Source organism: Eptesicus fuscus, chromosome 4, assembly GCF_027574615.1.
Source record: "Eptesicus fuscus isolate TK198812 chromosome 4, DD_ASM_mEF_20220401, whole genome shotgun sequence".
Classification (NCBI taxonomy): Eukaryota; Metazoa; Chordata; class Mammalia; order Chiroptera; family Vespertilionidae; genus Eptesicus; species Eptesicus fuscus.
Window position 1 is genome coordinate 107915333 of NC_072476.1, and position 24792 is coordinate 107940124.

The following is a 24792-nucleotide window of genomic DNA, read 5'->3' on the forward strand; positions in this document are numbered from 1 at the left end:
AGTACAGTACTTAAAGGGTGCCTCATCAATGGGCATTGGCCCATGCTTCAGACTGACCTGTCCCAGAAAACCGCCTCCAGAGCCTCCACATTCTATGTCTGTGCTTGGTTATTCTTTTAAATGTGGGCTGAAAGGTGAATTACCCAGGACTACTTGTTTTCATGAACCTAACTGCCCATGTAAAGGCAGAGTTGAAATGTGCATTTTCCTTTTTCTATCCCCAGAATGACTGCCTCAAACCGACTATCCTACGCTATGAGTAGCTTATCGTTTTTCCAGACTATGTCTTATAAAGCAATACTGAATATTTAAATAGAAGAAAGTTAAGTTAGCATATAGATCAAGAAAACTATTTGCTTGCTGGTGATTTTTAAGCTTGTCTCTAAATAGATTTAATAATAAGGGCACTTGGAAGAGGCGGCTCAAACTGTGCTCTTCCTGGATCTCGAAGTTACAGGCTCGTGCTCCTGAAATGGCAGAAGGCCCACGACGAGGCTCTCGGGAGCAGAGCAGTGACGGAGCTTTAACTATCATTTTAAAAAAGCAACACTTCCTAGTTCTCTCTCAAACGCTTCTCTAATATACTTGCAGAACGAAGGCAAAGGGAAAACCGAGAATTAACACAGCCGAGCGCTCCAGCGATTGGGCTTCCTGCCCGTTTTCCCTGACCCAAAGAAAAAAAGACAGCACCTTGCATTCCTGCCCGTTTTCCCTGACCCAAAGAAAAAAAGACAGCACCTTGCAATGCACCCTTCACAGGCAGCTGGGCTTTTGCAGTGTCAGTCGGCATCGGATGCCCCAGATCTCCGGGTGGATTTTGAGGCCAACAGTAGGCCTGGCGATGGTGGTAAAGTAGGAACCGTTAATCTGGAGGTGAGGCAGGGCTTCCCTTAACAGCTGAAGGGTACCGTCTGGCACGATTCCAAAAACCTGTAGTGTTTTTAGTGTGGGAATTTCTCCAAGTTCACTGGAAAGGAAGAGAGAGCCTTTCAGAGCAGCAGTATCTATGGACACTGTTCCACTAGAGTGACATGACCCACTTTCAACAACTTGTATCAGCCCCTATAAAATGCACACTGGAAGCGTACTCTGCAGTCCCCACAATTGAAGGAAATAGCAAAGACGGACCCAACGGCAAGGCACAGGCCACAGCTTGGGGAACAGGCCAGTGCGCTGTGCTGAATTTCCAACCAGCAAAACACTCCACGTTGGTTTACTTAAAACCCAACCGTGTTTGCTCCCGTCCTCCATTCTCGATTTATCCTGGAAGGTGCTGCTGTGTGGTGACGAGCCCGCAAGCTGGCGATGGTAGGACTGCGTGTTTACTGTGGCACCAGCTGGAAGTCACCGAAGGTTACGTACACGTGAAGGACATGGACTTGACCTCAGGTTCCCCACCTCAACAGATGTCAGCTGGTTTGACAGCTTCTCAATACTGGTGAGCAGTCCACAAGCCCATTATATGTGATGGAAGCTAAGTGCCTTCACCCAGAGACTTCAGACAGGGTAGGGAGTCGGGTACAGTGGAGAAGGGGGGAATCAGGCCGGGAGAGGGGGCAATGGCCATCTTCCCTCCACGTCACATCAGCTGATCCTCTTGGGTGTTTCCCAGGAGGTGAACTATAACTTTGTCAACAGTGAAATTCTGGTTTAGAAAAAAAGGGAGCTCATTTACCCAAAGTTAGTACTTTGTTGTGTTTTTTTTTTTTTTTAATCCTCACCCGAGGACATTTTCCCATTGATTTTAGAGAGAGTGGAGAGGAGAGGAGAGGGGGAGACAGACACATCGATGTGAGAGAGACACATCGTTTGCTTGCCTCCGGTTAGTACCCCGACCAGGGCCAGGGAACCTGCAACCAAGGTACCTGCCCTTAGCTGGAATCGAACCCGGGACCCTTCAGTCCATGGGCCTACGCTATAGCCACTGAGCCAAACCAGTTAGGGCCAAAGTCAATACTTTCTGGTAATGATTCTTTCTCTTTAACCCAGACCTGTGTGCTGAGAAATCTCTCTCTCTGATCTGTATTTGCTCCGGATTGGGACACACAGTACAAAGTCTCAGAGAGGGAATGTTTGATTTGGAATTTCAACAAAATCCCACTGCAAATCGATGAACACATCGGTGACCTGGGGTGCGAAGCATCCTTTACGCTGTCGTATTACGAGCAGTTACTGAAGACACAAACTTCTCGTATAATAACGGCCACCTTACCTTGCCTCTGGTTTCCCTTCCTTCCAGCCTGGTCTGTCTACCAGCGTCCAAGGCGACTTCCGAAAGCCTCCCTCTGCGTATGTCCCTCCCCTGCGCCAAGGCCTCCCGTGCTTCCCTGGTGTTCATGGGACCCAAACTTCAGCTCCCCCAGACCGCCCATGCCGACTGCTCCCCCAGTCTTCCCTCTCAGTGTATTTACACTCAACAAAGCAATGTCAACACCAACGATACGTAAGAGATGGTAGCTAAACTCAACGTGAAGGGCGATTTAGAAAACGAAAGCACTACCCAATGAAATAAACACGCCCTGTGTTCATAAGGGATCTTATTTTTGGGGGTGGCGGGGGGGAAGAGGGAGGTTAATCCTCACCTGAGGATCTTTTCCTGTTGATTGTTTTAGAAAGAGTGAAAGGGAGGGGGAGAGACAGGGAGAGAAGCATCAGTGTGAAAGAGACACATCAATTGGTCGTCTCCCACAGGCACCCAGACCAGGACGGGGGATCTAGCCTGCAACCGAGGTACATGCCCTTGACTGGAATCGAACCTGGGACCCTTCAGTCCACAGGCTGACGCTCTATCCACTGAGCCAAACCAGCCAGGGCTCAGTCAACTCACTGTGACCAGGTGTGTTGAACAAAACAGTTCTGCCCTGGTTTTCGGTTTTGCTGGCCTTTCCTAACCAGTTTGCAGTACACCAATGTCAACGTTTAAGTTCTCAACATCGGCTACTAATAACGGATTTAACACCCCACGACATCTCTTCTGGTCCCTGCCTTCTGCTAGCACTGAAACACCAACATACTCACAGTAAAGTCTCAGGTATTATGTCGTAGCACCGACTGAGCGACAGGTGTTGGAGGTAGTTGAGCTGGTAGAACTCGGGGAAGCACTCGTGGTTCAGCATGACGCTGTCACTGAAACGGAGAAGAGAGACTCACAGCCACCCCGCGGGCCACCCGGGGAGGACAAACAGGCCACGCTGAGCTCCCTCAACTCAGTACATTCAGATCCTTTCCTCACTCAGTGAGGAGTCATGATTTTTCACGTCTTTTTTCTAAAATAAATAAATGAAGAAATACCTTAAGTCTAGGTGGACAAGATTGGGGCATCTTCCAATTAAGGTAGAGAAATCTAGAAGGAAAAAAAAATGACGGTTACTATTAAGGAACGAGACAAGGACATCGGTTACTATCATTGCTGCTGTGCTGCAAGTTCAGAACAATGGGACCAGAGTGGCGGACTATTAGAAAGACATGAGTATCGCCTCGGTATACAAGATTTTCCTACCCCCAAAATTCAAACGAACCACCTGGAAACTAACGGAAACAGTAAGAGAACTGTGCAAAACGAGTGGTTAGCAACAGCCCATAGCTCATCTATCAGCCGTAACGGGGGGAAAATGCCACTCACACAGCAAAAGGCAAACCAAACACCTCTCTAGGCAGGCATGCGCCACATGCTTCAAAGACGCACCTCTGTACGAAGAAGGGCCCGTGGATTAAAATGGAGCTGAAATTCCCCGGTCCTCGTGAACACTGCAGTAGCCACACGGCTCACAGTGTGTGGTGTGCTGTGTCTACAAACCTGCGCTGCCCGGCGTAGGAAAGTACAGCACCTACCGTTCTGTACGGACACGGCACTTGGTAATAACAATAATAAACTACACTTTCTGTTCTTTTAGGGCAGGGGCGGGGAACGTCTGGCCCCTGGGCTGAAAGCATGTGGTCTGGCCCTGCCCAGGCCTTAGGGGCAGTTAATGAAATGCTGGACCAGACAGCGGGCTAATGTTTAAGCTGATCACTTTGTATGGCCCGTGAATGATGTTATACACATCCAACTGGCACGTGGCAGAGAAAAGGTACCCACACCCGTTTCTACTATAAAAAGTGTGCAGTGAAACAGTAGGTTTGAAAGTATAAAGGTTTCTACTTCTAGGCTCCGGATTCAAACCTTGATGCTGGCTCGCTGTTTGCCTTAACCGGACCCTTCGGATCAGCGCTGCCTCGCCCGAACAAGGGGGAGAGGACCGAGGCAGGGCAGCACCCAGGAGATGCGCGGGGCCCCCCCCCCCGCTGCTGTCCAGGCCCAGCGCCGGCTCTCACCTGACCGCTGGAGGTTCTTGCGGTAGCCGCTCAGATTCAGCTGGGTCACCGTCTCTGACACGTGCGCCACCGCCACCTGCACGTGCTTCTCCGTGAAGTCAAAGCACCAGGAGAGGTTCAGCTCATCCAGCCTGCACAGCGGGGGCCAGAGGGGTGCATGAGACCATCACCCAGGGGCGAGTGCTCCAGGCAGCTCTGCCTCTGGCTGCGGAGCACAGAGCCACCGATTCCCCACCGTCCATGGCCAGGGCCTCTGCCCCTCTAAGCAGCTACCTCAGCCCACCGGAACCTGTCCCCCCCCCTCCCCCGTCCCCGGACACACTCCCCGGCTCCAGTTGGCCCCAGAACGCCGCCAGGGAATGTGAGCCAAGGCCTGAGTGAATGCTGCCCCCTTGTGGGGACGAAGGGGAGCACTCCTCCCTTCCTGAGGGCTCAAACCTCACTCCAGAGCGGAGAGGAGAAATTCCAGCCTGTTTCTTTCTCAACCACCCAGATGATTAGCAAATAGCTACACAGACTTGAACAGTCACCTGAGATGTTTAAACAACTGCTTCCTGATAAAGAGACACTGATGCTGCAAAACACGGCTTCCTCTCACGTGGCCTCCAACTGAGCAACTGAGACATTCAAAGGCAATGTCCAGCCATTACAGCACACACCTCATTCCGGAGAAAATGGGGGGCTTACGTTTCATCTCACTGATACCGTTCTCATCCAGCGGGAATCTACTTTCAACAGATCATTACGGAAACACTGGCACAGTGCGATGACACATGCAGAGACCACGGGGTAGTAGGAAGGACACACACACAGTACACGGAGGGACTGTGTATTCTGTGAACCAGGTCTTCTCACTCGGTGACACCTGTATCTCTGTAGCCTTTGTGTGCTGACTAACACAGTATAAGAGATCAGAAGCTGTTCAGTGAGGTCTGCAGACAGGAAGGGGGCAAGCAGATTTCTTTCCCTCACTGAGATAAACAGACTGCTACGTTTTCCTTTTGCAAATGGCAACAACAACATCTGGCTCCTGAGTTTGGAGGGCAAAGGTAACTGCCTTGTTCGAATCAAGCGCTCGGAGTTGGGAATCGCTCGAAGGATTTCCCAGTTCTGTTCCGGTGTGAGACCACAGCTCTGTCATCAAGTCTCAGATCTCGCCTACCTGGAACAGCTGCTCAGCAGAGTCTGCAGGGCGGATTCGGAGAAGCCAGAACACCCGGAGAGGTTCAGCCGCACTAAGTTTGAGTTCTGAGCAAGGTTACTGGGAAAAGAGAAAAATGCCGGAAGATTACCAACAGGACCTCTTATTCCATCAGGCACTCGGAGGAGAGCGGGCCAGCGAGGCGGGTAAGCACTGACAGGCCTTGAGTCAGTGAGTTAGACTCCCGCCTCACAGAGATGTGACCTGGGGCGGGGAACACCCAATGCGATATTCAGACAATGTATCTAGAATCGTGCACCTGAAACCTGCAAACTTGACTAACCAGTCACCCCAGTAAATTTAAAAACCTAAAATAAAAATGCATTAAAATGGAAATGTGAAGAAGAAGAAATTCACGCCTCCCCGTGTGTCTGACACCGAGCAGGATGCGCTCGGCCTTCCTTCACTGAGATGTGAAATGGAAGGGTCGGTGCCTGCTTGGCAGGGCTGTTGACATGAAATAATACAATGTAATAAGGGGCTTAACACAAAAACATTCATCACTGTACTTTTTAAGATACGTTTTTTTAAAAAGCAAAAGAATCAACACATTTCCATTTCGCCCATAATTGGAATTAAGTTGTAGGCAAACTCCTCCTTCATAAAGTTACTGCGTTCTCTTCGATCAAATGTCTCTCAAATTTGCCCTCTCCTCTACATTCCCAAATGCCTCGTGTTAGTGAGACTCGGTAAGAGCAAGAGGTCTGGAATCATCAGTGCCAGGTTCAAATGTCGGTTCTGCCCCCCACCACCTGTGTGACCTTGGGCAAGTCATGCAGCCCGTGCCTCAGTTTCCACATCTGTAAAAAGGGAACAGTAAGGCCATATTGTGTGGGATTGCTGGGAGAACTGAATGAGAATACCCACAAAGAACTGAGCGCCTGGCATGTCGGAAGTGCTCACACTAAGTGTGAGCGGCTGTTGTGCTTCTGTTTTTTACATCAGGTTTCATAAATTCTCACCTGAGTGAACACAACCAAGTCCTAACTAGTCTAGTTCCTTCCACGTCTGACTGACCCTCTGAAGTGGCCAGCAGGTTGATCTTCTAGATTTCAACTCTGCCAAGCGCCTTTCGTGCTCAGAGCCCGCTGGTCACCACACGTCCCTCTTTACAGCTTCCCGGCACCCCGGTTTCTGCTAGCAGCACGGCAGGGCCCTTGAAGATCTGATCCCTTCTGTCCGTGTCCATGAGTTCCTTCTTTTTCTTTTTTTTCTTTTTCGTTCCTCCTCCCCAACACCCACTCCACACCAGAGCTGTCTGCCCGGTCTCTTAGCTATGAGTCTGATTCTATTTTGCTTGTTAGTTCTGTTTGTTCATTAGCTTCTACGTATGAGTGAAGAGGGTACATGGGGGATAAAAGATGGAAAAAATAAAATGAGTGGTGGGAAAAAAAAAAAAAGTCTGATCCCCGTTGAGCCTCACCTCCCACCATCAGCTCACCGAGCCGGTGCTCCGGCGAGCGCCAGGCAGCTGGACTGCTTGCCTCGCCCCAGCGTGTGCAGGCGTCTCAATACTCCGCTTAAGAGTCACTCCCTGCAAGAAGGCGGCCCTTCCTACCCTGAATCGGGCCTCGCCGTGAACAAACAGGCTGCACTGTGAGTACCTGCCTCTCCCAGGCACGAGGCAGGGTGTGCCCGCATTCATCCGTGCCTCCCGAGGACCCAGCGCGAGGGTGGCATCCACTCGGCGTGCACACTCTGGCTGCCTGGGTGAGCCCTGGGAAGTTTTCTCAGAAGCCGAAACCCTGCGCTGGGTATCGCCCCCGTCCACGGGCCATCACCCCAGCGACACGCAGGAAACAACCTTCACACATAAAACCGCTGGCCGCTGGGCCAGGCTCCGCTGCCACTCACCTGACAATGGGATCCGACAGCTGCAGGCCCTCCAGGCTGAGGTTCTGCAGCTTGGAGCACAGGGACAGGATGCCCTGCAGGGTGGACACCTCGAACACCGAGTTGGACAGGTCCATGTGCTGCACGCGGAAAGGGCTGGACGCGGGGGGGGCGGGAGAGAGAGGCTCTGCGAGGCGGCTCAGTCCACCCAGCCCACACCCGCCCGCCTCCGCCCCGGGGAGCGCCCCATCCCACGCTGGACGCTACATGCACATTTCAAGGATTCACTATAGTTTCTGCCACAAGACAAATTGCTCCCAGCGAACTCCCACCCTCCTTCATTTTAAAATTCAAGAGGACTTTTGCCAGGTCAAGCTGTAGCTGCCGGTAGTCCCCCTTAGAAATGAATGTGTGGGCCCCGTGAGCATGAGCTGGGCGTGGGTGACAAGGATGTGATGTCGATGACGGCTTCTGGCGACGAGGGGGTGGAGGGCAGTGGCATTGACTCCCACAGGAAAGATAAGTTGTAAAAGGGCTGAGTATAACGTGGGACATGCTGGTATTGAGGTACGTGGAGGGAAGTGCAGGGGGGCTGAGTATAACGTGGGACAGGCTGATACTGAGGGAAGTACAGGGGGGCTGAGTATAACGTGGGACAGGCTGGTATTGAGGTACGTGGAGGGAAGTACAGGGGGGCTGAGTATAACGTGGGACAGGCTGGTATTGAGGTACGTGGAGGGAAGTACAGGGGGGCTGAGTATAACGTGGGACAGGCTGATCCTGAGGTACGTGGAGGGAATTCCTGTGTGGTTGTTTCTAGGGCATTGGGAACGGAAGCTTGCTGGAAGGGGAGGGCTGAGCAGATGGGGATTTGAGGGTTTCCACCTCGAGATTTAGACACAGTCTTTCCGCGGGATTTTCCTTTTTTTACCTGAAATGTTCAACTAACGGTTGGTCCACAAAGGATCGCGGGCAGCAGAAGGCCACCACCCCTCGAGACAGCAGCCGGCCAATCACTTCCGGGTGCAGGTTTTTACCGGTGAGGTCCAGGGTCTGCCACAGAGACTCGTCGAACCTGGAAGAGAGGGGGGCTCGATCGGTAAGTTGGGGGCACTGGATACTGCAGGCTCCCAACACCACTGCCACCGAGGAGCCGATACATCGCCTTGAAGCCAATTCCGAAGAAACCCCTGGGATTAGCCATGACGTTGTAGAGGCACTCCTGAACTTGGTCACACTCCCGGATCAGCTTCCCCGTTCCTCTTTCTAGACTTCTAACTTAGGTGGCTCAGTGCTGTCATTAGCAATGCAAGGACCTCGACTCGGAGAACAGAATTCCAGCCTTCCATTCCATTTGATAACTTTAAAAATGACTGATCAAGTTGCTTAATTGATTATTGACGAGGTGAGTAGGTTCCAAATGACCACAATAATCCCACTTGCCATTTCTGTTACCCAGAAACAGGTTACCACACTGTCAATACACTGAAAGTAGGAAAGTGAGCACTACTTTATGAGATATGACTCTGACATCTACTAGGAAAAGGAAGTTATAGTTTAGCTCTGTTTTATAATACCTTTTAAGCTTATATAAACATACACACACATGCATAGAAATATATGTATACTAGAGGCCTGCTGCACAAAATTCATGCATGGGGGTGTGTGTCCCTCAGCCCAGCCTGCACCCTCTACAATCTGGGACCCCTCAAAGGATGTCCGACTTCCCGTTTAGGCCCGATCCTACCTCTCACAATCCAGGACTGCTGGCTCCCAACTGCTTGCCTGCCTGTCTTCCTGATTGCCCCTAACTGCTTCTGCCTGCCAGCCTGATCACCCCCTAACCACTCCCCTGCCAGCCTGTTTGCCCCTAACTGCCCACCCCTGCAGGCCAGGGTTCCCCCCAACTGCCCTTTCCTGCAGGCCTGGTCACCCCCAATTTCCCTCCTCTGCCAGCCTGGTCACCCCTAACTGCCCTCCCCTGCAGGCTTGATTGCCCCCAACTGCCCTCCCTTGCAGGCCTGGTCCCTCCAACTGCCCTCCACTGCTGGCCTGATCGCCCACAACTGCCCTCCCTTGCAGACCTGGTCCCTCCCAACCTCCCTCCCCTGCTGGCCATCTTGTGGCGGCCATCTTATGTCCACATGGGGGCAGCCATCTTTGACCACATGGGGGCAGCCATCTTGTGTTGGAGTGATGGTCAATTTGCATATTACTCTTTTATTAGATAGGATACTAGAGGCCCTCGGCGTGGCCTGCGGGGATCGGGCCGAAACAGGCAGTCCAACATCCCCCAAGGGGCCCGAGCCTGGGCCGGGCACTGCACTGCTCCCACTCATCCCCGCCCCACTGGTCCCGATCCCAGTCCCGGTCCAGATGGGGGAGGGGTGTGCAGGGGAAGTGTCTGCGGGAGAGGCTCATGCCAGCCATGAGTCCGGCACCCGCTGGTCAGCTGGGTGGTACTCCAGCTGTGGGAGCACACTGACCACCAGAGGGCAGCTCCTGTATTGCGCGTCTGCCCCCTGGTGGTCTGTGAGCATCATAGCTACCGGTCAGTCGAATGGTCGATCGGTCACTTATGCTTTTATATATATAGATATGAAATGTGAAAGAAAAGGGAAAAATATTAGATTTTGGATAGTATTTCTAATGCAAGAAGGAGGTACCAATACTGAACACAATTAAGGGAGCTTTAACAACCACAGATTCATTCAGTTAACAAGAAAGCAAACAAAGTGATACGCATGAGCACAAATTTGAACACGTTATGCGCCTAGTCAGTCACTGGTGACTGTCACTATACTTTATGTCCAGAAGACAAAACAGGCAGGGCGCTTAACGTGTTAAAAGCCCTGGCCGGTTTGGCTCAGTGGATAGAGCATCGGCCTGCAGATGAAAGGGTCCCGGGTTCGATTCCGGTTAAGGGCACATGCCAGATTGCGGGCTTGATCCCCAGTGAGGGGCGTGCAGGAAGCAGCCTTTCAATGATTCTTTCTCATCATTGATGTTTCTACCTCTCTCTCCTTCTCCCTTCCTCTTTGAAATCAATAAAAATAGACTAAAAAGATAATAAAAGCCTACGAGAATTTTATTTTTTAACACTGCCTGAAATAAGCAGACCCCTGGCGAGGGCTGTGGAATAATTCTGCATGAAGAAACTGTCCATGTGTTATCTGACCTGTTCCTAAGAAGGCAGGACTGCCGTGTGGGCACACAAGTGCTTAATAAACGCCCGTTACTACTTCTGCAACAACTGAGATGAAGAGTAACAGGCTCTGCATGAGGAGGTCAGCTGGCGGAAAGAGACAATGAAAACGGGGTCCCGTGGGGGGGATGTGTGAGACTAAATACGAGGTGTCTTATCCCAGCACACCCCGAGTGGAGAGGCGGGGCTCGTGCGGTCAGCGAGAGTCCTTGATGCTGGAAGGAGAGAGACGGTGGCCGGGGGTGGGTGGGGATGAGAAGGGGGGGAGGGGGAAGAAAGGTTCACCCTGACAAACACAGCCTTCCTCGCCGCTTCCCAGCTCACTGCCCACACCTGAGAGGTGTCGTCCCCAAAACCAACGCAACACCAACCCCTGCGGGCTGGCACGTGCCGCACACTGCGAGCCAGGCACTGCCAGGCGGCATCTGAGTGTCTCCCTCCTACCCGTCCTGTCCTGGAGGCGCCGTTCTTCCCACTCCAAGCGACAAAGACCTCCCTCCGGTCACCCAGAGCCGCAGTGGCCGGGCCGGCTCACACCGACCCAAAACCAGGGCCCCGGGTCCTCTGGCCCCTGCGCTCACCGCCTGCTCTCCGGGGTGCGGGCGGCTGTGTCTCACCCGGCACTCCCCTCACCGGATCCAGGGCAAAGAGGGTCTCAGAAATGGGTGCGTTTTCACCTCCAGGGGACCCCTCCCCTTCACGGGGAAATAAGTATTGAAATAAGACACTGAGTATTCACAGAAACGCGAGATACTTAGTTTGCGGTGTGCTACTCTATTGCTCTCGATTTTCCTTTCTACAGACCCAGGGAAGGGATGACCCCCCTCCCACCCCCCCCCCCCGATGGGCCCAGGGGGCGGACGACACTTACGCGAGGTGGTACCACCGCTTACAAACGCAGGAGACGTGGAGGAGCTCCGGGAGGCACAGGCAGGAGAAGATGCCCAGGAGCAGCTCGTCGGGCAGCGAGTCCCAGGAAACCCCTGTGAGGGAAGAAACGTGTTTCCCGTCACCATGCTTTAACGCCGAGTGTATTCGCCGTAGGCAGTCAGACAGACATGAGCAGGGCAAGGACGAGGGGCCGGCGCAGAGGTCATGGGGTGGAAAGCCTCGCCACGGGCAGTCAATTGTGGGGTGGGACCGTGCCCCCAGAGTGACCTTCCCTCCCCCAGCGGATCGCTGGTCATGAGGTGCGGAACCCCTGGCCTTTCCTCTCTGGAGGCGACATCAGGCCTCCATCGTATTTCAGCTCCAGGCCCAGATAAGCACCAGAACCAGGCGCTGGCTGCTGCCGTCAGGACCAGCTGCAGGGAGTAACAGGACCAGCCAGGCAATCAGCGGGGACCACAGTCCTGAATGGACACAGCTGGGAGGTGTGGACGAAAGGAGCCACATGCTAACCTGACAGGCTCAGGGGAGGCCTGCATACGATCTTGCAGACTCAGAGACCTAAAGGCACCACAAAGGACGGTCTGAAATTAAACTTTAACTGAAAGCTGTTATGGTGGGTAGTCACCTCCTAGGCCAGTATCTTCACTGACAAGGTCAACCTTTACCTTACCTGAGCCTGTCTTTTTGCATCTATGATAACAGACCCTTTGAAGTGTCTAGGTAAATTGTAACTTACCTTTTCCCAAACCCCCTGGGGCACAACCTAATGTGCTGGGCGCCAGGACAGATACCACAAATTCCTTCATTATCAAGTTAACTAGAGGCCCGGTGCACATAATTCGTGCATGGGGGGGTAAGGGGGGGAGGGGCGGGGGTGTGTCCCTCAGCCCAGCCTGCACCCTCTCCAGTCTGGGACCCCTCTCACAATCCAGGACTGCTGGCTCCAAACCACTTGCCTGCCTGCTTTCCTGATTGCCCCTAACCGCTTCTGCCTGCCAGCCTGATCACCCCCTAACCACTCCCCTGCCAGCCTGTTTGTCCCTAACTGCTCTCCCCTGCAGGCCTGGTCTCCCCCAAATGCCCTTCCCTGCAGGCCCTGTCACCCCCAACTTCCCTCCTCTTCCGGCCTGGTCACCTCTAACTGTCCTCCCTGCAGGCTTGATCGCCCCCAACTGCCCTCCCTTGCAGGCCTGGTCCCTCCCAACTGCCCTCCCCTGCTGTCCATCTTGTGGTGGCCATCTTGTGTCCACCTGGGGGCAGCCATCTTGTGTTGGAGTGACGGTCAATCTGCATATTACTCTTTTATTAGATAGGATTGTTCCTGCACCCACCTAAGTGTGTGCCCATCATTTTACTTTTTATCTAATCCCAGGGGTTTCCCCTCTTTGCTTTCTCCTGCCTCTCTAGTCTATCACCAATGGATTTCATGTAACCCACCTATGTCCCTCCTTTGATTGCAATGTATAAATACAGATCTAACCCGCCATTCTCCGGAGCATCCGGAGTATTATCTCCATTCATTGAGGTTCTGCTTCCCGGCACATGTCGACAGTTTGGCTCAAATAAACTCACAAAAATTCTTTACATGTTTCAATGGTTTTTACGTTAACAAAGGCTACTGAATATTCTATTAAGGTCTTTCCTTAGGACCTCCCTAAAATCTCCACCCTTAAACCCCTTAGGATGGAGGATCCCGTGTGCTTCCCCCCCTTCCCTTCCCCTCATCCCCTCTCCTCCCCTCCCCTCCCCGGGCAGATTACTATTACCTTCCTCACTCCCAAGCTCCAAGGCCCTTCCTTTACCTCCGTACCTCGTTTCCTAAGCCCATTTCATGTAGGAACCACTTCTTCTACCTCTGTGATTTACCAAGTAAATCCTCTCTTACAGTTGGGGTCTTGCTCTGAATTCTCTCCCAGCCAGAACCCAAGAACCGAGGTTGCTGAACCCAGGTTCGGTCAGACACCTGGTGCCATTCCCGCCGCCTACAACACGTCGACTTTTTTCTTACACTTAAAGGATACACACCATTCAGCTTGAAACAGGAATTTAACCCTCAACAAATTATCCACTCAGTCGTTTTCCTGTTCACCCACAGTGCAGGTGCCCTGCAGTAAGCACCGTATTTTCTTGGCAAAGAAAAGGGGAAACCAAGAATACTTTTCCCAACACACGTCCTTCAGCACCCGCAGGCCGATCTTCGCAAAGATCCAGAGCAAGTCCCAGCCCTCTCAGATGCCATCCACGGGCTCAGGAATCCGGACCCTCTAGTCCCTGAGGAGTCAGGGGAGGGCTGATCCAGTAGCTGAGGAGACCGAGGAAGCTAGGAAAAGTCAGGAATGGGGACCAGGGGCGGCAGAGAAAATAGGACCAGCAACCGGTTAGGCAGAATAGCTAAGGAAACCCAGCTGGGCAAGGCTTAAAACGTATGGACTGTTGCTAAGACAAGCAGCCTGCAGATAACCAATCCCAAGGCAGTGAGGCGTACACACCAATCCCAAGGATGTTGCTGAGGCAGAATTCTTTGAAAGGACCAATCAGGAGCTGAGAAGGCTGTATCCACCCCCGAGGTTAAAAAGCGGGGCGACCCCTGTCTCTTCCTGCTCCCTGGCTTCCTGGCCCCTGTAGCTGGGGATGCTCCCGAGCCCACGTGGCTTGGACTCTGCACATGGACTCTGCACATGGATTCTGCACATGGACTGACAGACTTGACTAAACTACACCCCACGGCAACATGGAAGGGAAGCTCTGGACACTCGCCTGCTTTTGGAACCACTTCTGTCAGTAAATGTTGCTTCCACTAAAAGCTGTTTTTAACCGAGACTTCATTCTCCGATTTTATAAGACCACGGACTTGGATTCAAACCACCCCACATTCCGGTCTCACAGGGACCTTATTTAAAAGGCAAATGCACTTCCACCCTATTCTCCCGGGCTTCCACTTTACCTAGACGTGCAACATCAAGGGTGCTCTCGTCCGTGAGTCAACCAGTAGGCCCTGGCCAGGGGTCACGTTAGGTGCCGGGGAGAGGGGTAAACAAGGCAGACAGGATACCTGCATCCTTGTGGGAAGGAACAGACAACCACAGACACACAGTAAACAGTGAATGGCATGCCTTGTGAACACCGGCCAGTGCTCTGCAGAGGAATTAGCAGGGTAGAGGAGAGGTGGGGCGTATGGGGTAGGTGTTCAAAGTCTGGCCAGTGGTCAGGGAAGGCCTTACAGAGATGGCGACCACTGAGCAGAGGCTTGAACGAAGTGAGGGAGTCAGCCCTATGGGTGTCATTTCACCAGGCATGTCATTTACTGTTTTTTAGGGGTGTGCTCTAGGAGCAAGGAACAGCATCTCTGCTTTGGGGAACAGCAAGGAGCACAGTGTAAAAAAAAAAAAAAACTGTAGGGGGGAGGGGTACAAGATGAGGCCACGCAGGGCTTTCTAAGTCATGAGGCGGCCTTCAGCTCTGGCTCTGACTGTGCTGAGCCGACACTAGAGGGTGCTGAGCACAGGAGTGACACAATCTTGATCTCATGTACTTTTTTAAAAACCACGCTAGCTGCTGTGCTCTGGGAAAACGAGGGAGGAAAAGGCAGATGCGGGAACACCACTTGGCTTAGTCTCCTAACAAGCAGTGAACTCTTACACATGAATGTACAGATCAGGGCCATGTGACAATGGCCAAGGAGGAGACGAGGGTGCACCCAAGACATACCGAGCGTGGTCAGCTCAATGACTGGCCTTCCCAGCCTCTTCCTGCCTCCCGCGGCTCCCCACCAATGCTAGAGCCACCCGCTTCTCGGTGATGCCAGCCAGCCTGGGTCTAGTGGTGTGGGCGTGCTTGCCAGGGTGTTTCAGGATGAGATTAACGTCTGGATCAGCAGAGAAGAGCAGAGTGCCCTGCCTAGGTGGGCGGGTCTCAGCCAATCCAGGGCCTGATGAGAAGAGGTTCATTAAGGGAGAACTGGCTCTCTCCCGGGCGTGTGTGTGTGTGGGTGTGGGGGGGGGGCACCCTCCTGCCTGCAGACCCTGCACTGGAACCCACACCCCGGGCTGTCCCGGTCCTCAGGCCTCAGGAATGCAGATCTTGGGCGGGACATTCCAGCTCCACAAAGCCTAGCTGTGTGAGCCAGTTCCTTGTCGGCAACCTCCACCGGTCTCCTACTTGTCGGGTGTCTCCGGAGAACCCTAACAGACAGCCCCTCTTTGTCCTCCCCCGTTTAAAGGTGCAGGACTGAATGGACACGCACCCTGCCGGCACCAGGCTCGGGGAGGCCCCAGGGGGAGGTGACGCACAGGGCAGCTGCTGCCGGCGGGCGGCATTCCTGGGCAATCTCCTCCATCCTTCCCTCGGTCAGAGCCCTTCCACGGTGCCCCCAAAGCAGCCTGAAGTCGTACTGATTAGCACGAAGTTCAGAGCGTCCAGTTGGGGCCCAACACGCTTTTCTGTGTTCTCCATCTAGAAGCCATTCCGAGTGCCCTGTGGTTTTTAGAATGAGGCCTGTGTGTCACATCCCAGTGGGTCTGTAGATGTTGTCCCCCCCGCTCCCCACCACTGCTGTTAATTTAAAATCCAGTCGCTATTAATCCAGCCCCCACGCCCATGGAAGACGCTCAGGGCAGCACCAACAGGCCCCGTTTTACCGCTGATTACTGACTTTCTCATCGGCCTGGTCCCTCGCTAGACCACAAGTTCCCGAGAACAGGAGCTATTTAAAAAAAAAGAAATCTTTGTATTTCCAGGAACTACAAAGCACAATGTCTGAAACATGCCTCCGTTCATGTACGTGTTAACCACGTCCTACGTGCCAGTATGCTGGGGTCTGTTCTAGGGACAGAAAGATGAACGGCCTGCTCAGGGTCTGAGATGCAGACGAGGGAGGGGATTTCAATGGAGCATCATGTCAGGCTGCAATGGGGGTTCAGGGTGCTGTGCAGTGTGTGTGTGTGTGTGGGGGGGGAGCCTTCTGGAAGAACAAGCAGGAGGTGTGCAGTTGCTCAGTGAATGCCTGCGCCCCTCTCCACAGGACAAAATGAAAGGCTCTGAATCCTCGGGGTGGGGGGTGAAGGCAGGTCACCAGTGCTGACCCTTGTCCTAGACCCGCAGAGGCAGCTGGAGATTAGCCTGAGGCTCCTCGGGGTGGCAGCCACTGTCACAGAGTTCCTTCAAGGTCAGAGTGCACAGAGGTCAAAGGTTCTCAAACCAGGCTCCTGCTCTGCTCCCCTGACTGGAAAAAAAAGTTGACGGACAGGTTTTCCTCAAGTTTTTCTCCCATTAATTCTGAACTCCCCTGACCTCTTGTATCTGGAGATCAGATTCTAGCATTTGATTTGGCAGGAAAATTGCATACTTAGTTCGTTCAAATCTAAGGCTGAGATTTTACTAGGATCTGCAAAGACTATCCTGGCAACAGGTGCTTACCGTCCCCCCTCCCCCCCCGCCCCCGCTGCTTAGGATCCCCTCTAAGGTGAAAGGGAGGCATGGTGTGATCGCCCAGACCCCCAAACCACCCTCCTCTAAGTTTGGGAGCCCCCGACGCAGGCCCGGAGGACCAGATTCAAGTAGTTTATTTGGGACGTGGTCTCGGGAGGCCCTGGAAGGAGCAGTCCAGCTCTGGGCATGCTCCCGAGGAGGTTATTGCTATGGGCAACTGGGGTTCCCGTCTGCTGCGGACTGCAGGGACCACCCAGAGGGGTCCCCGCTGCTGCCAGGCACTGGTTGGGGGCTTCCCCTCACGGCACATCTGCGTGCAAGAGGAGGCGCTGGGCATGGTGAGCTTCCGGGGGGGGGGGGGGGGGGAGGAGGGAACCGGACACTGAAGGGTCCACTGACGATGGGGGGAGGGGGAGAGGGAAAATCAGAGAGGCTTGCTGTGAAGCACAGGGCGGGAGCCATGAACAAACTGGGTGCTGCCTGTTTGACTGGGACGACATAAGAAATCAGGAACGATGCACACTGATCGGCCAGATGATGACGATCTCTGAACGCATACTAATCTGGCCACTCCGTGTACTTCTCTTGAGCACCTCATCTATTTGATATCAAAGATACTACAAACCGTGCACCTGATCAGTGTTCCCCTTTGCACTGGCTGATAGAAAGCTCAGGGCAGATAGGTGGTTGATCTCCAGCCAAAGTCTAGAATACTTCTGGTACCCACTTGAGGTACAAATACACTGAGTGGCCAGATGATTATGCGTTCAGAGATCATCATCATCATCCGGCCACTCCGTGTAGGTAGGTAACTAAAAGGCCAGGAGGAAAACCTGGCACAGCAACGAATGCAGAGGCCTGCGGAGGGCAGCAGAGCCAGGCCAGGGAGCCACACCAGCAAGGGAAGCCACGCGTGAAAGGGCTTTGCATCGCCACTTCCTTCTTCACTGCCAACTCCCACGCATCCTTCAGACCCTGACTCCAATGGCCTTCCTCCGGCGGCATGCACAGCCCCCTGCCCAGATGCGCAGGCCCAGCACCGAGCACACTTGTCAGCACTGGCTAAGTCTTCGCTCAGTAAGTGCCTTATACCTTTTACTCTTCCCTCCTGAAAACTGTGAATGAGCTGAATCAGAAGAACATATCCTCGGGTGAGGATTAAAATAAACAAACAAACAAAACTGGCATTTGCTGAAAGCCTTAAGTCTCAGGTAGTGAGGAAAGCACCTAATCTTTGCAGCAACCCCGTGCACTACGTAGTATCAGCCCATTTTACAGATGAGGAAACCTGTCTTGGCGGGGCCAAAGAGCCTCCCCAAGGTGAGAGCCACCATTCGGTGATCGCCACAGGTCAAACGTGGCTCTGTTCTGTCTGTTCCAGACCCCACGCCCCCGAGGAAAGGCTTAGAGCCCGAGAGGCGGCCGCTGGAAGGCTGGCCGGATGGCAGAGGGCACTGCCTGCTGGCGTTTGGGGAGGGGGAATGAGGCTGAAGACAAATCAGGACACAAAGGCAATGTCCTGTCAGCACAGGAGTGCCCCACCTATGAGGTGGGGGAGGGGCTTCAGGAGAAGATGTAACTGACAGAAGGAACAGGGGCACAGAACCAGCGGGTGGCTCAGCGGGGATTTAAACTCAGGTCTGACTCCAGCTCGTGCCTCTTTCTGCCCTCGGATGCTCTACGATTCCATACTCTCCTTCTTCTGAGGACTAGATGTTCTACGAGTTTAGGAAAAGAGAGAATTAAATCTGAATTTACATGGAAAAAAGAGGGGAAAAAAAGAGACATCAACCAGGGCTGGGAGGGAGAAGTGGAGGGGAGAGGGCGTGAAACAGTGATGCTGAGAGCTGTCAAGGACGCGGCTACCAGATGGAAGGAGCAATGGCCGAGAAAACACGCCCGCAGCCAAGTACCCAGGGCCCCACGCCGTGGACCACGGGGTGACCGTGCTTCTAGGGCCCCTGGGCGGGGGTGTCGCAGCCTGAAGCTGGCTGCCGTCCAGGCAGAGGGGGCGGAAGTCTGTCTTCCTACGGCTGCCCCGGCGGCTGGCACCCGGCCTGGGGGATGCATCCTGCAATCGGACTTGCCATGTTTAATTCTCGCGGCAGCAGCAGCCATCTGTTTCCTGGATGCCTGACTGCACCGCTGCCGGTCTGTGTGCCCCGAGCGGATGAGAAAGTCCAGAGCAGGTCCTTCCTGCGTGGCCTCTCCTCAGCCGCCCAGGGCTGCACAGTACGGGAAGCCATTCCTCAGCCCACGGCCTCTGGCCTTCAGCTCCCTGACAGCGGAGGCCAGCTCACACCCCGCCGGCCACCCCCCGCGGGCACCACCACGTCCACTCCCCACTCCGCTGACCTCATCACTGCGTGCCTCTTCCAGTCCTCGGGGAGGAACAGCTAATCTATGAATTAGATCTTTGCAGGATACGTGCCTCCTCCGACTCCACATGTTTCTTCCTGGGAACATCACCTATACTCCAGTTCAGCGTCAAACACCGAAGTCAGCTTACCCACAAACAAGACTCGGACTCTCAGAACTGGCCCTCTTACTAGCAGGTAAATGGTACCGCTGCTCACACCGGCTATGTTTTGTGTATTTTTTAAGAGTGGCGGCTCCATTCGTGTTGGACTTCGCCAGATGGTGTTAAGTGGTAACGACGCAGGCTTCCTTTCTGGGAAGATACAATAGATTCCGCCATCTGAGACGAGTCTTCCTTCCTCTTCCACAAATTGCAGAGAGAAAACACTGGATCAAACTAGCTTTTTTTTGGCTAGGTAGGCAAAACTGAAAAAAAAAACAACGGCAAAACCAAACCAGAGGTCCTCAATGACCCCCTCCACCCCTCCACCTCAGATTTCTGTGAGACGTGCGCACCCCTGGAGTGTGGGAAGAGCAATGGGCAAACCATGGAAATGGGGATTTGGAGAATAATGTACAGTATATAGGCTGAATGAGAGCCGGGTCTTTTGCCTGTTATGTTCACTGCTGTATTCCTCATCTCTAGGACGTGCTCAATAAATCTTTGGTGAATGAATGAATGAATGAATGAATGGAAGCTACAAGACAAAGAAAGTGCCTGGGGCCGAAACCGGTTTGGCTCAGTGGATAGAGCGTCGGTCTGCCGACTGAAGGGTCCCAGGTTCGATTCCGGTCAAGGGCATGTACATTGGCTGCGGGCACATCCCTGGTGGGGGGTGTGCAGGAGGAAGCTGGTCGATGATTCTCTCTCATCGATGTTTCTAGCTCTCTATCCCTCTCCCTTCCTCTCTGTAAAAAATCAATAAAATATATTTAAAAAAAAAGAAAAAAAGAAAGTGCCTGGGAGAGTCCCCTACAGACTCGAACAGAGCTGTTTGAGAGCTGCAGGCTGAGATTCACTGGTGAGTCATGAAATCAGTCTAGTGTGACCAGCACTGTTTTTTGCTTTTAAATAGATTTTTATTGATTTTCGAGAGAGAAACCTCCATCAGCTGAGCCTGTAACCTGGGCATGTGCCCCGACCAGCAACCGAACCAGCAACCTTTTGGTACACAGGACAACACCCAACCAACTGAGCCTCACTGGCAGGGCTGACCAGCGCTGTTTTTGAAAAATGGGATGGAACGGAATAGGAAATCCCTTAGTAAGGGGAATATTTCAGGTACACACCCAGGATTGCAATGTCAAATATATTTCTTATTGGTTAAAAAAAAAAAAAAAGACTGGGAGGAACTGTGTTTGCCTGGGGCTGTTAAAGCAGATTCCCAGCTTCAAGGCAAGACTTCTTGGATCTGTATCTCAGGAATTCTGCACTTTGAACAAGGTTCCTTGGGGATATCAGCATTCTCTAAACTTTGGAGTCTCCAGTCTGAGAAACCAGTGTGGGGTCTGGAATTTCAAGCAGTTTAATCGCCATGGGAGAGCGGATCAACAAATTAGTTCAACCGTGTTTTCCTGCATCCTGTTTGGAGGGAGGAGGGGGAAGCGGGGAAGAAAAGGACCCGGACAGGCATTTAATGGCCACAAAGAAAACGCAGTTGTCCTCTTTCTGCCCATTAATGACCTCACTGCTGGCCGTTTCCTCCTAATTCCTTCCCCACACTCACCCCCAGGGCCAATCAGAGCTGTCCTGCGACAGGCTGGTCCCATAGTTTTTATCTTCCCAAGCAGACAGATAAAGAGGTTTTAGTTGCCAGATGTGAGCCTGGCTGGGGGCCTGCAGAGAGACTGCTGGGTGCAGAACCAGGAAAAACGCACAGTCCAGGGCGACTGGCATCGGGTCTCTGCGGAGAGCAGGTGCGGCCTGCTGCCCCCTAATCCTGGCAGAGCCGCCAGCCACCTGTCCTGACAACTGCACACAAAACTCCCCGGAATGATGATTCGGGGCGCGGGAGGCCCGCCGGGACCCTCCACACCAGCTGCCCCTCATCCCACGTCAGTGACTTCACCGCTCCACGCCGCCCCACACCAACGAACCCGTCTGTGCTGCGTGCGGTTCCAACGGCACAATGGACACTACTGCTTCCCTCCCCGCCTCCCTTCTCACTTCGGACCTATTTGTCTGAAGTCACACGGAACAATCTAGTCCTCCTCTGGCCTCCTACACATCGGGTGGCTGGCTTCCGCCTCTGGCTGTGAGCTCCTCTTCTCGTGTCTCGTCTTTGCTCCTCAACTTGACTTGCAGCGGCCTAGCAGACAGCAACCGCCCCTTCATCCTGCCCAGTCTCCAGAGTGCCTCGCTTAGAAACAAGAAGTCTTTTAGCCCGGGCTGGTTTGGCTCAGTGGATAGAGCGTCGGCCTGTGGACTGAAGGGTCCCAGGTTCGATTCCGGCCAAGGGCAGATGCCTGGGTTGTGGGCTCAATCCCCAGTAGGGGGCGTGCTGGAGGCAGCCGATCAATGATTCTCTCTCATTGATGTTTCTATCTCTCTCTCCACGTTCGGGTGGTCAAGCACCAAACTGCTAGTGCGGTATGCCACGGCAGTGCCGGTAAATTCTGAAGGGAAAGAGCCCTACACGGACAGGGTCAGACCAACCGCTTTAAGGACAAAAGAAAAAGAAGCGGCCTCCCCAGTGGATGTGGCCAAATTAACTGGGTTCACTTACTGAGTGCTACGTGCAGGCAGCATGCTAAGAGCGTCACGGGCATGGTTTCGTTTGACCTTCACAGCGACCTATGAAGTGGGTATCATTTCTCCATTTCACAAAGAAACGGAGGCCCAGAGAGCCCAAATAACTCCCGAAGGTTGAGAACAGCAAGACAGACTGAAACCCAGACTTGCCTGACTTCACCATAACCTTTTGCAGCCTTTCTAATTCAACTCCTACTGTAGACTCCCAGGCCATAATTTGAAGATTCTCTTCCCTAAAGAAAGGATCAAAAACCAAAAGAACACACCACACAACGCAGATTTTTTTTTTTTTTTTTTTAAAGCAAAACCAGCCAGCACCTCTAGTCTGATGTCCCTCTACTTTCTCCTTGGCTCATCCCGCACTTAGAATATGGCTTTCTTGTTGTTCCTTCAACAAACATGACACGCTTCTGCCTCAGGGTCTTTGCGCTGGTTGCTCCCTCTGCTTAGGGCTTTCTCCTCCAAGGTATTTGCACGGCACACTCCCTCCCCTCCTTCATGCCTCTGCTTAAGGCTCACTGTCCAAGTGAGGCTTTCCATCAATACCCTGTTTAAAATTGTCACCCATCTCCCTACCCCAGGGTTTCCAATCCCTCTTGGCTTGTTCAAAGTTGGTGTTTTTTTGTGTGTGTTTTTTTTTTAGCCACAGCCCTTATTACTAACACACTACATATCATATTTATTATGTTCTTTGTGTCCTTTCTCTAGAACAGAAGCTCCATGAGCATAGGAATATTTACGTTTTGTTCATTGCTGTTTCCCCAGCACCTAGAGGAATGAATGCCAAGCACATAGTATGTGCTCAGCAAACACTGCTGCATTAATGTCTGAAATGATTTGCTAGCAAAGAAAAACGGATAACCCCAGGTCAGTGCACTGTGGATTTGAGTCCTCTTGTGGTTCTGATCCACTCTGGGAGGCACTCAATCACCTGCTGACGAACGGGAGTGGAAAGCTATTAAGAGGGTAGTTCTACATTTCAGTCAGCCCAGTCTAGCTCTGGGGATGGATCTGGGGAGGAAAAGGCTGGAATAATGAGTCCATTCCAATATTCAGATGAGAGAAGATGAGAGCTTGAGAAACACTTAGGAGACAGGAAGGAAAGATTCAGTCATTGGCTAGATGCTGGGGGATGGCGGGAAGGGGACTGGCCTTCGGGCCTTTGGGCTGCGTGACTGAACAGGTAATGCGTAATGGAGACAGACCACAAGACAAAAAGCCCATTTGGGAGTGGACCTGGTTAAGTCTCCGCCACTCAGTTTAACATCTACGTTAGCAATCCTTTGAGAAATCACTAATGTGATTATGGCGAAGGGCTCAACCAGGGGCATAAAACAGCAGAATACAATAAAAAGAGTCCGACAAGAAAATCATCGCGTTTGTTCCCATTTATCAGTGGCACCGAGCTGGCCTTCGAGCTGGCAGATCACTTTCTAGGGAAAAAAGGGAGGGATGTCTTCTCGTGGGTTAAAATTTCACATGGGTAAAAAAAATCAATTGAGCACTAGGAGATATATACCTGCCAAGATTCCCATACACTTCACTGACAATGAGTTATTTTCTTTGGAAAATAACTTCAGAATTAGGTGTTTTTAAAAGGGCCCCATCCTAAAGATCCCAGAACAAAGGTTTACCAGCAAAATAGTTCACCTCAGCCCTTCCACGACTGACCGTTTTACCCTCACACCTTACCTGGAAAGTTCTCTCGATTTAGCTTGGGTCTGCGGATGATCACAAAGTCCTTGTCATTCCCTTTACTCTTCAGCCGTTTCCTTGGGGAGCCCTGCGGGTGGCCCAGGTTGGAGAGCAGTTCCTGGGGGATGTTCTCACTGTCCACGCGCTCCTTCTCCAGGGCGGAGACCCCCATGCCTGACAGCAGCTCCGAAGTCTTGCTAGAATCCCATCCCCAAGTGAAGCTGGTGGCCACGTTGCTCGACTGGTCGGGAATCTCCTGGAGGTGTTTCCTGCAAAAATGCACAATAGCCCCTTTCCTTTGAGAACACACCCATAAATAATTGGTAGGCCTAAAGGAAACGGCAAGTTATGCAATGTAGTCATGCAGCTAACAGAACTGCATTTTTTACATGCCGGCGGCGAGTTCCCAAGAATGAAAGAGAAAAAAAAAAAAAAAAAACACACTGAGCAAATCAAAAAGGCTTTCTGATTTACGATTCTGATCATGCAAAAGGCCTCAAGGATTTCTTAAAGTGGAGGGAAACCATACAGCCATTCAAATTATGAGCAGGAAAGCCCAATACAGAAAGACAAATAAAACACACACTGATCCCCGCACTAAAGCATCCATCCATCCATCCATCCATCCATCCACGCTTTTCCCCAAAAGGGGCTGAGAAGCCATTCCCATTACAGCATTAGCAACAATTTTAGCAAGTAGCAATACTCGTGGCCTAAATGAATTAAGACGGTCCATTCAAGTTTGCCCCTCTTTGTAGTCGGTTTACCGGTGCATGGCGTCCACGGATTCCGGGATTTAAAATGTGTGCACTAATTGCAGACTTTGCCCGCCTCCCGGATTCCCGCTTTGGAGCGCAGCGGGCCGAGGCGTGAGGCTCCTGCCGCCTGGAGCGAGACCCGCCAACTCTAGCAACGTTCCATCCCCGCCGCGCGCGCGGGGCGCTCCAGCTGCTTCTCGGCGGCCGCCGTCTGCGGCCCCGCTGCCTGCTGGGAGTTGTAGTTTCCGCCCCGCCTCGCAGTCCGGCGAGCTCGCCACCACTTCCTGCCCGTGCAGCTCCGCCAGCCTCGAGGTACCCACAAACCCCCGCGGCTGCGGGGCGGGGCGGGGCGGGGCCA

At 52.8% G+C, this 24792-nt stretch overlaps 1 protein-coding gene across 1 annotated transcript; it reads right to left on the reverse strand.

Moving 5' to 3' along the window:
* Positions 1-558: 558 nt before the first annotated feature.
* On the reverse strand, positions 559-24642 carry SKP2 (S-phase kinase associated protein 2). The gene is made up of 10 exons (XM_054715322.1): positions 24444-24642; positions 23674-23945; positions 11425-11536; positions 8280-8423; positions 7370-7504; positions 5477-5575; positions 4315-4445; positions 3292-3343; positions 3019-3126; positions 559-967 (listed from the first exon to the last, which is right to left on the reverse strand). The coding sequence occupies exons 1-10, from the start codon at positions 24449-24451 to the stop codon at positions 754-756; spliced, it is 1275 nt and encodes a 424-aa protein (XP_054571297.1). The 5' UTR covers positions 24452-24642; the 3' UTR covers positions 559-753.
* Between the last annotated feature and the right edge of the window lie 150 nt (positions 24643-24792).

Excerpts from the sequence above, each read along its gene's own strand:
- SKP2 (XM_054715322.1), bottom strand. Across the intron at positions 7,505-8,279 it reads CCGTTAGTTGAACATTTCAG|CCCTTTCCGCGTGCAGCACA; the intron begins GTAAAAAAAGGA and ends CCCCGCGTCCAG. Across the intron at positions 968-3,018 it reads ATAATACCTGAGACTTTACT|TGAACTTGGAGAAATTCCCA; the intron begins GTGAGTATGTTG and ends CTTCCTTTCCAG.